This window comes from Eulemur rufifrons, chromosome 8 (genome assembly GCF_041146395.1).
Source record: "Eulemur rufifrons isolate Redbay chromosome 8, OSU_ERuf_1, whole genome shotgun sequence".
In the NCBI taxonomy this organism is placed as follows: domain Eukaryota; kingdom Metazoa; phylum Chordata; class Mammalia; order Primates; family Lemuridae; genus Eulemur; species Eulemur rufifrons.
Window position 1 is genome coordinate 93,691,552 of NC_090990.1, and position 13,078 is coordinate 93,704,629.

The 13,078-nt window shown below is 39.0% G+C and overlaps 1 protein-coding gene across 1 annotated transcript in view; it reads right to left on the reverse strand.

The window, feature by feature from the left end:
* Window positions 1-1,231: 1,231 nt before the first annotated feature.
* The window catches only part of DDR2 (discoidin domain receptor tyrosine kinase 2), a 130,105-nt gene continuing 118,258 nt past the window's right edge, over window positions 1,232-13,078 (reverse strand). The window contains exons 11-17 of the mRNA XM_069478408.1: window positions 12,581-12,791; window positions 10,860-11,083; window positions 9,503-9,630; window positions 7,298-7,489; window positions 6,768-7,002; window positions 3,969-4,118; window positions 1,232-1,366 (exon numbers count right to left, since the gene is read on the reverse strand). Of these exons, the coding sequence (XP_069334509.1) occupies window positions 1,232-1,366; window positions 3,969-4,118; window positions 6,768-7,002; window positions 7,298-7,489; window positions 9,503-9,630; window positions 10,860-11,083; window positions 12,581-12,791 (1,275 nt within the window). The remainder of the gene's footprint in view (window positions 1,367-3,968; window positions 4,119-6,767; window positions 7,003-7,297; window positions 7,490-9,502; window positions 9,631-10,859; window positions 11,084-12,580; window positions 12,792-13,078) is intronic.

Here is a 13,078-nt window from a genome sequence, read left to right on the forward strand (position 1 = left end):
GAACCTCTTCAGTGACATCTCTGGAGGCGACCCATTCATCCTTGTATGTTTTCCCTAATAAAGAGTGGCAATCCGTCTCCCTATAACTTCTCCTCATTGGTCCTAGGTCAGCCTTTTGGGGACACTTAGAACAGATCTATTATTCCCTGTTATACACGGCCTTTAGGAATTTATGCCTGAGAAATTCAGCCTCCAGCCCAAAGGTCCCATAGAGGCTTCATCCATTAAAAGAGCTGGAAGATTTGGACAAGATGAACCAAAGGTCTTCCTATCAAGATATCACAACACTAGTTTTTACAGATTCAAAAAAATCAGGTTCTCACTAAAACACACATGAAACACAAAAATGTCTGAACAAAACAAAGAGGAGAACCCTCTGCAGAAATCGCCAATGAATAATGGATAGATGGTGCACCTGTTACTTGTCCTCCATCTCCACAGACCTGCTTTCCTATGTCCATTATCTACTCAAGAATCCTTCTATGCATAAGGTTCTTTTTCTAATATGACAACTCCCCTTCATATAGCCCTGTAGCAGGCATTCTTTCCTATCTGCATCCCCTGTTGTTTTATATATGAACTTTAACCCTGACCCCTGTCCATGAATGACCAAAACACCCATTCCAAGAAACTGGGGGTTTCCAAGAATGTGTCATCCACTTTGACAAGAGAGGCAAATACAGAGAGTGGGACATGTCCAGAAGCCAAATTAGAAAACCATCTGTGATTGGTTGCTTAATGCTGAGTCCTCAGATTCTCCACATCTACCAAGTGTTTTCCCTATGCCTAATGTCATGGTTCTGAAGACATCAGTATTCTTCAAGTTCTTTCTGAAGATATTTTTTGAAAAGTGACATGGAAAAAATATTCTAGAATCTGCACATTTATAAACACAAGCATATTTAACCTTTATAAATTAACTGAATTTTCTAGCCTTTGTTATCTAACACTTTGGTATATCAAATAAGATTTCTTTTACTAGATTTTATCTGCCCTAGGCTTTTTTTTTTTCATTTTTAGTTCTTTAATGTAAAAAAAAAAAGTATATATGAGTTAGGGGTAGGGAGTGGGGGAGTGCAGGGGGAGGAGGTGAGGAACAGAGAGAGCAAAGCAAACAAGCCTCTGCCTCTCAGGTTCATATACGTCCAGATGGAGTGGCTTAGGTGTGGGTGAGTGGTAGGTCTTGTGAGAAGGTCCTGGGAGTTCGGAATGTTGCCAGGTGTGGGTGGCATCACTCATCCCCTTGTTGAAGGAGCAGAAGGTGGATCTCTTGGAACGAGGGGCGGTGCTTGGTATCTCTTCTCCAGCAGCTAAGCATCAGCTTATACACAGAGTCAGGGCAAATGGCTGGTTGAGGAAGGTAAGTCTTTGAAAACAAAAATTTAAAAAAGAGAGAGAGAGAGAATATTAAGAAGAAAGGGAAAAAGAGTCTTTGCATCATGGTTTGATTTGCCCCATCCCCCCTTTCTTGAACTTGAGACCTGAAATGGGTACGGTGTCTATTTTTCCTACTCACAAGAGTTCTAAATCATATCAGTCCCTTTCCTATTTCTTTTGCCTTCTCCAGTTCTCTGGAGCAGGATTTCCAGATGGGCCATTCTGTGGTCTCTACCTTCATGCAAAAGATGAAACTGAAGCAAAAAGAGATCAAATCTTCTGTTTATGGCTCGTTCATGTTGAGGTTTACCTTGGCGATCCAATCATGACAGAAGCCAAAAATATATTTGTAGCCTTAGCTTCTCAACCAGAATAAAAATCTTAGCCAGATGCAGAAACCGGGATGCAGGATGTGTCCATGTAGCTCCCAGCCATAATGTCCTCTGCGCTGCCCATCCCCACCCCCTGCCCCCCACCCCATGTATTGGCCCCATCTAGAGGAGATTGGATTTCTGCTGTACAGCATGCACCAACATCCCTGCATTTAGCCTGTCAATAGCCTTGCCCTGAATTCCAGCCTAGGGCTCTAGAGTAGGTCCTCGGATAACATTTTGTTGATGAGAAAAACATAATAATAATCTGGCCTGGGCCACTGTCTGCGTGGCGTTTGCATGTTTTTTCCATGTCTGTATGATTTTTCCCTGGGTACTCCAGTTTCTTCCCATATCCCAGAGATGCACACATGAGGCGAACTGGAGTGCCTAAATTGTCTGAGTGAGTACAGGTATGGGTGTGAGTGGGTGTGATGGGGTAGCGTCCTGTCCAGGGCTGGTTCCCACCCCCATGGCCTGACTTGCTGGGATGGACTCTGGCCACCCACAGCCCTCAGCGGTAGTAATTGGGTAAATAATTATCTTATTGTCTATAGTACTCTCTCTTAAATATATTTATAGCTCACATTTATTTCAATTTTAATATTAGATGTATTTCAGGTCTTTATTTAGAAGTTTGGTGATGTTTTAGTTCACAAGTAAAAGGGCAAATATCTGTGACTTCTACTGGAATTCTAATGACATCTAACAAGCCTTAACTCAGCATGTTACAAATGACTATGGCTATCAAATACTAAGAATTTAAAAGGAAATATCAATATAAATAAGGTTACAGGATAACAAACACTCCCTTATATTACTGGTGAAATTTAAAACTTTCTAGGATGTTCATTAGTTAACTTTAGAAAAAACAGTATATCCATTTTGAGCCAATGGATGTCAATAAAATTGAAATAATAAATAATTTAAATTATTCAGGCTGCCCTTTTCAAAATCTTATAAACTTGACAAATAATAGAAGTGACATTTCATAATAATTCATAATATATTTGTAGAATTTTGTTACATTTTACAACATTAAACAAAATAGAGTTTTAAACTTATATTTAATTTTTGGTTATTTAATTTCATTTAGACCATGAGCTTTCAAGAAAAGTGCTATCTGGGAATTCATCACATTTTGTGAAGCTAAATTGAAAGAAAAATGTCAAATATATTTTTTAATTATTGAAATTATTACTGTAGACTTCCAAGTACTTGCAATTGAAGACAAAGGATTTAAGATTTTCCTAAACTATGAATCTTAGGTATAAAATTCCTTCTACAATTCATGTTACTGAAATTTTTCTTCTGCATTAGATCTGCTATGCTCAGTAAGTTAGTCAAGCCACTTGAAAATGAGTTAGATCACACATGTGTAGTCTAGTGACCATAGAATCCATCTAGCTGCTGATGTTGAGAAATTATTATCCCTACGCTCCAATGTCAAACTCTGAAAATTTGAATATTGAAATTTAAATAAAAAATTTAATAGTAATGAAATTTTTTTACATTAGCAAAATGTAATAAAATGCAAATTAAATAAATTATTTTAATAAGTTAATTCATTAAATTTAGTATTTTTTATTAAAACTTTACACTTATAAGTGAGATGTTTACTAAGCATATAATGGTATTATTGGGTTTGTCCTTGGCTTCCATCAAGTATTTGACTTTACTACTTGACCATTTGTTAGTCAGTTTAATATGTATTTGGTACACCATTAGTATCTAGTGAAGGTAAAAATGGTGGACCCTTTAAAAGTGACTTTAAAAAAATAATTAAAAAAATAAAATCCCAGAAATTATTAGAAATTAAAACTTCCACCAAATGATAAAAAGAAATTTTCTTACAAAATTGAATAACATAACATTAAAATAATCAATATGTAATTTTTTAATGCTAAGTTAAAAAGGTCTATAATATCAAGAATATTTTTAGTGCAAAGCAGACAGCGGACATGAAGAGGGATGGGAAGGCATGGCTTTCTTTTGTTGAATGGCTGCTGGTCCATTTTTGCCCCATGCTAAAAAAAATATTTTTCCCTATAAGATTTCAGTCACTGAATAAGAAGTTGAGGGAGACTACAAAGGCTTACAATATTCTTACCCAGATAGTGCCTCTTTCAGCTCAAGCCTCTCCTGCTAAGTCAAGACTCTCCTTTCTCCCTCCTTTCAGAGCACACAAGTCCACATGCATTCATCCCTAACAGTTCTTACCTGCCTCCCCTGATCTCGGAAGAACTCCCCAGTATTCTCAATAACCTGTTCATCCGACAGCTGGGAATAGGGCTGCTCCTGGCAAAAGGTGAAAGTCTCCCACAGAGTAACCCCAAAGGCCCACACATCACTTGCTGTAGTGAATTTGCCCTATAAAGTAAGGAAAAGAAGGGAAAATCAGCATAACCTGTGTACAAACAAGAGCAGGTTAGACTTCATAATCTGGAATTTTTCCCCTTCCCCTACCAAGGGGAACAAACGTTGAAATTGCCAAGGTATATACATGGAGGATCTAGAAACGACAACACAAATTTGTCAAGAAACAGGCTATTCTCTTTTCCTCGTGATCTCAGCTTAGTTCTGCTCCCCTGGAGATGAGTCCAAGAGCTGAGAGAAATGCAGCCATAAGCTATTTGACTCTCCCACTGAGTGTCAGAAGGTCAACCTTTAGGTTCTAGAATAGCCTTGGGAAAATGCCCTTGAGAAAGGCAAAATTTAAACGGGAGGTCAGTTGTTTTCATGTCACACAGAGAGGAATCTCGTTTAAGTGCATGGAGTACTTTCCTGGGTGAGTCCAGGACCCTCACTTCCCAGTTCAGTTGAAATCCACAGTCTGGAAAGATAGACTTTAACAGGTGACAGCAATGAGACTCAGGTGTAATTAGCATGCATTGAATACTTACAACATTGTGAAGTAGATGATATTATTTATCCTTATTTTTTTATTTATTTTTTTTTTTTGAAACAGAGTCTCGCTCTGTTGCCCGGGGTAGAGTGAGTGCCGTGGCATCCTCCTAGCTCACAGCAACCTCAAACTCCTGGGCTCAAGCGATCCTTCTGCCTCAGCCTCCCGAGTAGCTGGGACTACAGGCATGAGCCACCATGCCCGGCTAATTTTTTCTATATATATTTTTAGTTGTCCATATAATTTCTTTCTATTTTTAGTAGAGATGGGGTCTCGCTCTTGCTCAGGCTGGTCTCGAACTCCTGAGCTCAAAGGATCCGCCCGCCTCGGCCTCCCAAGTGCTAGGATTACAGGCGTGAGCTACCGCGCCCGGCCTATCCTTATTTTTTAAATCAGAAAAATGAGACAGGAGAGGTTTACTCCCGGTGAATAAGACCATTAGTAATGGAAAAACTGAGATTCTAATATACAGATTCTAATACACAGATCCTCTGTATATTAGTCTAATACATTGTTTTTAATACCATACAATGTCTTTAGAAAGAGCAATGCTTAGTTATCACATTAGAAATGGGTAAAACATAATGATTCATCCATATAGATAAAAAGGTCTTTATGAGGATTTATGTGAACTGGTGTATATCACAGCATCATTCATAATAGCAGGAAATTGGAAAGTATTTAAATATCAAATTATACAGACATTAAATTATGGGATACATTCACATGATGGGATATTATGCAGCCATTAAAATCATGTTTTTTAACAATATTTAATGACATTGGAAATAATAAAATGTTAAGTAAAAAATAAAGATAGAGAACTGTATGGCATGGTGTTATCCCAATTATGTAATATAAATTATATATATGAATATGCATACATACATATATAGAAATACATGCATAGAAAAAAATCCTCAAAGAAAATATACCAAAACATTAATAGTACTTATCTTGGTGAATGGAAGGTAATAACTGTACATTTTTTCATTTCAAAATTAATTCATGAATTCTATAAGAATACAAGCAGGAAAAAGCAGTTTACGAATGAACAAAACCAAATTGGTCTCAGGCTTTTCTCTGCAATATTATAGAAGACAAAAGACAAAATAGGCCGGGCGTGGTGGCTCACGCCTGTAATCCTAGCACTCTGGGAGGCCGAGGTGGGCGGATCGTTTGAGCTCAGGAGTTCGAGACCAGCCTGAGCAAGAGCGAGACCCCATCTCTACTACAAATAGAAAGAAATTATATGGACAGCTAAAAATATATATAGAAAAAATTAGCCGGGCATGGTGGTGCATGCCTGTTGTCCCAGCTACTCGGGAGGCTGAGACAGGAGGATCCCTTGAGCTCAGGAGTTTGAGGTTGCTGTGAGCTAGGCTGACGCCACGGCACTCACTCTAGCCTGGGCAACAGAGTGAGACTCTGTCTCAAAAAAAAAAAAAAAAAAAAAAAAAAAAGACAAAATAGCATGTATACAGCATTGTAGAAAGTAAAAGTTCATAGTCTAATAATTCTATAAATCAGCTAAGTGGTTATAAAATCAATAATAAAAAGACTCAGATATGCATGTTCAGAAAATATATCTCCAAGAGAGACATTTGGAAAAAATTATTCACTCATGGTGCAGAATACTAAAAATTGAATACAAATTATAAAGCAAAGAATGATGAACTTAAAAAGTAAATATTGGAAATTATTAAAAAATACAGATAGTCTAAACAATTAATGAGAAATATGTTTATGAAATTAATGTAGGAGAAAAATATTCTGTGTAGATAACATTTCTTTAAATGGTAAGGTTTTTAATACCCTAAACTAAGGCCAATCAGTAGATGAAAAGGGTAGAGAGAAAAAAAATGATATTAAATCCCTTATACTTTTAAATTTTCCCTCTAAATTTTCTATAATGACCTTGTTACTTTTTCTAGCTGAAATAGGCAAACAATAATAACAATAATTAGCATGCAAAGAAAATCATCTCAAGTCAGAGAAAATATCATGGTCTATTGAGCTGGCCTCCTGCTTTCTCAGGTTTGCCCTCACATGTCATGTGTGCCTGCTCACATGTCACTTGCTAGGGACGGGCTTAATAATAGCTGGGGACTCACTAGCAAGATGCTCTCCCAAGACATCCAGCGGATAGGGAGCACGGCCCGGCCCTGGATCCGGTAATAGTCACCACTGTACAGGTTTCTGCTCATTCCAAAGTCAGCGATCTTGATGGTGTAGTTTTTACCCACTAAGCAGTTTCGTGTGGCCAGATCTCGATGGACAAAATTAAGAGAGGAAAGGTACTTCATGCCAGAGGCAATCTGGGTAGCCATAAACTTCAGATTGGTGTAACTAAGGAAATAGACAAGAAGAGAGAAGGTAGCCTGTGGAAACAGGAAGCCATGAAAGGCTCACATTCTAAAGTTGATACCAACAAACCAGAGTTTAAACCCTAACAACCCTTCTCTACTCTTAATGAACCCCTCTGCATTTCCCCAAAGGCCAGCTGTTCCATTATTCCCCACACACCACTCACCCCCACCATCCCAGAACAAAGATGAACTCTAAGGCTCCCTGCTCCCTGTTTTTCAGATGCCAGGTTGCTTTCATGACCACAGGGAAGACATAAAAGATCTGGCTTGTTTACCTTACAGTGGGTATGTTGCTGGAGGAAGAATTTGGGGGTTCATGGCGGGAAAGAAACTGATTGAGATCTCCATTCTCCATGTACTCAGTGATCATGCAGAGAGGGTCGTCGGTGATACACACAGCTAGGAGACGGATGATGTTTGGGTCCTTGAGCCGGGACATGATCTTTATCTCCTTAAGAAAATCATTCCTTTGGAGGACATAGACATAGATAAACCCAGAGGTTGCCAGAATCAGAATTAAAAAGGGGAAGAATGCACAACAAAATCTATTCCTACCCAATACACCAAGTCTTGTTTCCCTTTGGATAACCTTTGAGAGGACAGAGAAATTGGCACTGGAAATGGTCTCGTTCTACTTCTCCTGGAATATGCTGGACCCTTATTCAACCATAATGTTTTTGAGAATGAGATCCATGAGTTATTCACCTTTGCATCCCTAGAATCTAACAAAATGCCTGCCGCATAGAAAGTGATTAATATTTGCTGAACCAAACATAGGCTACTAAAAACTACTCTTCAAAATGAGAGTTTTCACTGAAAGTCATAGCCCAAGTGCGCTAAGGTATTTACCTTTTTAAAAAGCCTTGAAGTCACTCTATTAATAAAGTAAAACTTTTTATAAAGTGAACAACCACCCTTTGGTTTATCTGATAATTCTTTATTTTCTCACAATGGCTTTTCTTAATACATTATGCACCAGCAGTCAGTCAGAACATACCTTTAGCAGCCTGTTCAAAATAGAGCTGTTTAAAGGCCATGGTGGTAAAGTGGGGTCATTTCAAAAAATGTACTACCTTGGCCAAGGCTAATAATTGTTTGAGTACATGGTGACAGTCACCCTTGAATTATAAAGTAGGAATATTTAGGTTAGTGAAGCTACTAGCCCACATTCCCAACACTATAGGTGCAAACCAGTCATAAGTCTACTGTGAGTGTTGTAGGAACCCAAGACTAGAAGTGATACTATGTCAATAGGAAGCCCTTGGGATCAATGTAGTCCTAGTTCAATACCTCCCCTCTTTCATCCTTTCTTCAACCCAAACCTGGGGTTTCCATGGCTTGGGAGGGTCCAGAGCTGAGGCCATCCATCACTGTTAAATGGGAGTGGGCACCGGTGGAGGCACAACAAACAATGGAGAAAGGCTTTGTCTTATCCTGTGGTTTGTTTTTCTCCTTGCCACTCTCTCTAATAATGTGCTAAGGTTAATATGAGGAATACTCCATCTCTCCATGGGGCTGAGAGAATGTCACTTTTCATTCATACCAATATCCTTAAGATTGAAATTCTCAGTTAAAATTCTAAAACCTCCATAGTTTTGTTACCTCACCTTTCTTTCTTCTTCCACATCCTGTCAGTTGCATGACTTTTAATGAAACCTATCACCATTCTTGGAATTTATAAAAACTTGAGTAATAGAAATAATAAACTTTCTCTCACTATGAATATCAGTGAGACAAATCAAGACAACAGGAATGGGAAAATGCATTTATTATCCAGATGTGCAGATTTCTCTGGGACACATACAACCAACTTTCAACCAGCATGCCCCTCTGGGTGAGGATTAACTCACCATCACTGTAATGGAAAGGCTGTCAGACCACGGAGTATGGCTAGAAGCTGCCATTTATGTGGTAAAGGATCTATTAGCCAGTTTGGAAAACTGCTAAAGGACTGTGGATCCTTTTGCTTTGAGTTCCATGGCTATTTTTCCAAGTAGAGGTAGCTTCTCATTTTGGGGGTTGCTGAACATAGAAGAAAAGGAGCATAAAAGAGAAAAAAGGAGATAAGAAAGTAAATAGAGATGTGAAAAAAGGAGAATGGAAGAGGCTTGGCAAGAAAGATGTGTGTGAGTGTGAAAAGTCTGTCGAGAGCAGGTAATCGCATTCAGGAGTATTCTGTGTACAGTGATTAAAGAAGTACACAACTACGTATATGTTGGTAAATACAGTGCTGTGCAAAGGTGTGGGGAAGTAAATATGTGACAAATACAATGGAAAATATGCATTTTTGTTTGAGAGAGATGGAGAAAAAGATGAGGACTGCAGACCCCATCAGAACAAAAAAGCGTAACAATGGAAATGTGAGGCAGCTCACAGACCTTCCAGCTCAAAAGAAAAAATTGCTCAGAAGTATCCAGGAGTATTCTTGGTCCTAAAGATGAAGTATACATAAAGGAAAATTCAAAATGCAGACCACAGACCTGGCATTCTTGTTGGCATCTGCTCGGAGCATTTTCACGGCCACCAGGACAGGCTGGTTGGGACTGACATCTAGGGCAAAATCTTTGTCTTTGAACTTTTCCATTCCCTCCACTTCACAGAGATGAACCTAGACAAAAGTCATCTAGTCTCAGCATCATCATTTCTCCTGAAGATGTCTCAGTACTCTTGCTGGGCATTTCCTGGAGATAAACTAACTCTCACAACTGAGGCAAAATAACCAAAAGACTGATAAGACGATATGTACAACATATCTTTGATTCAAATAATTGATAAAATAAAAAACAATAATAAAGTACCCAGCTAATACAATACATGCCTGCGTTATAAAAGAAATAGACATTGATTGGAATATTGAATAAGTGAATGAATAAATTAATAACAACATTTTATTACAGCATAGCCCACTATAAAATGTTATTTAGTATAAATGCTTGAACTTTGATTTGTTGGTTATTGGATCCGCAAAACATAAGGCAATTTCCTAAGGTAATTCCTTATGATGGGGTGTAACATTATAAGTAACTCCTGTATATTAGTAACAGTATAACAAGTGTGAGTTTTCAACCATGGGTACATATAACACCATGAACAAACGCTGTGGACCTCTCTACCTCCTCTAACAACAGACCTACCCAAGAAGACAACATGGGACCTACACTGAAAACCAATAACACATTCTTATGAAACAAAGTATTATATCTGAAATTTAGATAGCAGAGTTGCAGAGTTCCTATCACAACTTAAAACATTGCTTTGAGTTCTCAGAAGGTTCATGTGACTGATGCAAGAGCGAAACGTTTAATATTTCATGCATCACTCTGAGGGCAACGGAGAAGAGTACTCCTCCTTATCTTAGTGGTTGATTCATTCCCTGGTGGCTGATTCTGGGACCAAAGGCAGGGGCGAGGTTGTTTTTGACCATTTTATATTTAATTCCCATTAAAAGGAAAAAACAAAGTGGCTCTCAAGCAGCAGGGTGTTCCTGGACAGTTCATAAAAGATGACCACATTTGTGGGCCCCACCCTCTGTAACCTATTGCAGAAATTTTTGAAAATATTGAATGTTTTTCAGGGTATCTGAAGTCTAGTGACTTGACCTCCTTAAAAATTCCTGTAGAAAAATCAGACGTCTCAGGAACTCCACAGCTACCTGACAAAGTTGAGGCTGACCCAACACTAGTCTTCCAGAGGATAATGCAAGGAGAGACCAGTGGAGGAGACATTCAGTTGTGAATCCACTTCCGGAAGGGACACTTTATTCTACTGACCATTTTTATCCAACCACTTCCTCTGAGCTATCAAGGACCCGAGACCCCAGTCAAAGGATCAACTCACCTCCCCAAATTGGCCTTCTCCCAGCTTCTCCTTGAAAGTTAAGAGTTTCCTGGGGAATTCTTCCACTGCCACGTCTTTCCCTGAGAGCAGGTCCATGGTGACAGCAGGCACTGAGTAGGTGTTGCCGCCTGTCACTCCCTGGAGGTTCACTATGTCGGCCTCTGCATAGTGGGGCACCCCCTCAGGGCCGCTGGGCTGGACTGGCTTCACAATGCCACTGCAGCCTGGGAAGACAAGGACAACCAGTCTCGTACCAGGGGGCATCTTTGGAGATCTCTTCAAGGATGAAAATCTGAGAGGAGGGCTGGAACACACCCCATGACAGCCTAATCCACTTCATTTCACTTACTTGTAAAATGGTTTTCCTTCCTCTAGAGGCTTTCTTGTGACCTTCAGACCATTTTATCTCTCATTCTTCTCCTCATAATACATGACTATTAACAACTTCCTTAGCTAATCCTGTGGAATTGTATGGCGAAGCTATAGGAAAGCTGATGGTGTATCACGGTGGGGAATAGTAAAGGTTTAAGGTTTAGTTACATATTTCCTAAATTTTAAGGTACTGTCATTGTTTTAATCCCTATCTTGGGGATTTAAAACTTTCAGATTAAATTTATATGATCTAGTTTAAAATGTATCTTCACTTTAAATGTTAAAATGTGAGATGCAGGATGTTTTAGCCTTCAGAAAATAGATAAATTACTTCAGTTCAGTCTCAGAAATAAGTTGGTTTATATTCTTTATTCTTGCTCTCTCTGTGAAGTTACCTGAGTTTAGTGTGCTCTCTCAATATTTTCTATTTGTTGAGTGATAAAATAGATGTTATCTTCCTTTCCTCAAAAAAACAAACAAACAAACAAAACAAAACAAAACAAAAGACCCCTTCCTTAAAAACCCTATGCTGTCATATTTAGTCCTGCCTGTCTCTGCATCCAGCTCAGGCCATGCTTCTTTCTCCTAACACAAGTCCTCTTCTTCTGACTTGGGTCACTGTTAAATTGAAGACCTTACAGAAAAGCTGCTCAGAGCTTCAAAGATGACCCCAGCTTCCCTTCTCATGTCACTCTGCAGCATTTTTAAAAAGACATTGGGATTTGAATCAATTGACACTCAATTGACAATCAATATTTCACCTGTTGTACTGTTTTACCTCAATGCTTTTATTAAGAAATGGCAAGAAACATTTACTTTCATGATAAAATCTTGTATTATCCTAATCAATATTTACCAAAGAGAAGTTAACCAAAATAAGATAACTCAATTATCTAGATGGCTACAAAACTGGAAATTTTAGAATGCCATTAGCTTCATTCATTTATTTTTTTTTCTCCAGGTGAAATTCTATCCTGAATTTACCCCTCATGAAGTTTGGTGCTGGGTGAGTACTGTATCTAGGCCTTCTCCCTTTTCTCACATGTAAAATGAGGTTAGACTAATTGGATAGTTTAGTTTCTTTTGTTGTTGTCACCTTAGTAACACCTTTTCTTAAATTTCCTCTTTTGACATATGAGTCACTCTAAATATCTTACGTTCCCTAGCAAAGGAGAGGTGCCCGAACAAGGCTAGCAGCAGCAGACCAAATCTAGAAAGAGAATGTGGATTTCTCCGGAGATCAGCATAAACTAAAAATAGATGTAGTTAACCCGGAGCAGGAGTGTGATCCCTATCAGATGCTTGGCAAGGCTTCTCCCCCAACCCCCTGCCCACCGCGTCATCCGCACCTGACTCCTCCTCCCCTGGAGCAAATTCTGGGAGTTTTCGTATGAGCCTGGATGGCTCTTGGTAGTCAGGGCGAAGGGGAAAGATGCGATCGTAAGTGGAGTTGGACTCCTGTTCGCTTGGCGATGAGGAGCGATTATTGTTGAACATGCTGGAATCACTTGGCAGAGAAAGGCTGACTGTCATTTCGTCATCCAGCATCCTCCGGGAGGCCTGGAAGAGAAGATCGGGTAGAAGGGCACGTTGGCACAAAGGGGACTATCACTTCCTCCTCTTCCTAAACCATCACTTCCTCCCCTTCCTAAACCTAAACCTAACTCTTCCACTCAGATGAAATGAAATAATCCTTTACTACTCTTAAAACCCAGAAACACAGCAAGTGACAGGGGTGCAGTCTGGTTCCACAAATGCCTGTGATGTAGGAACTTAGAATAATTTAGAATAATCCTTCATTTCTTCAAGACAGAATTTGACCTCCTAATTTCTGTGCTGCCCACACA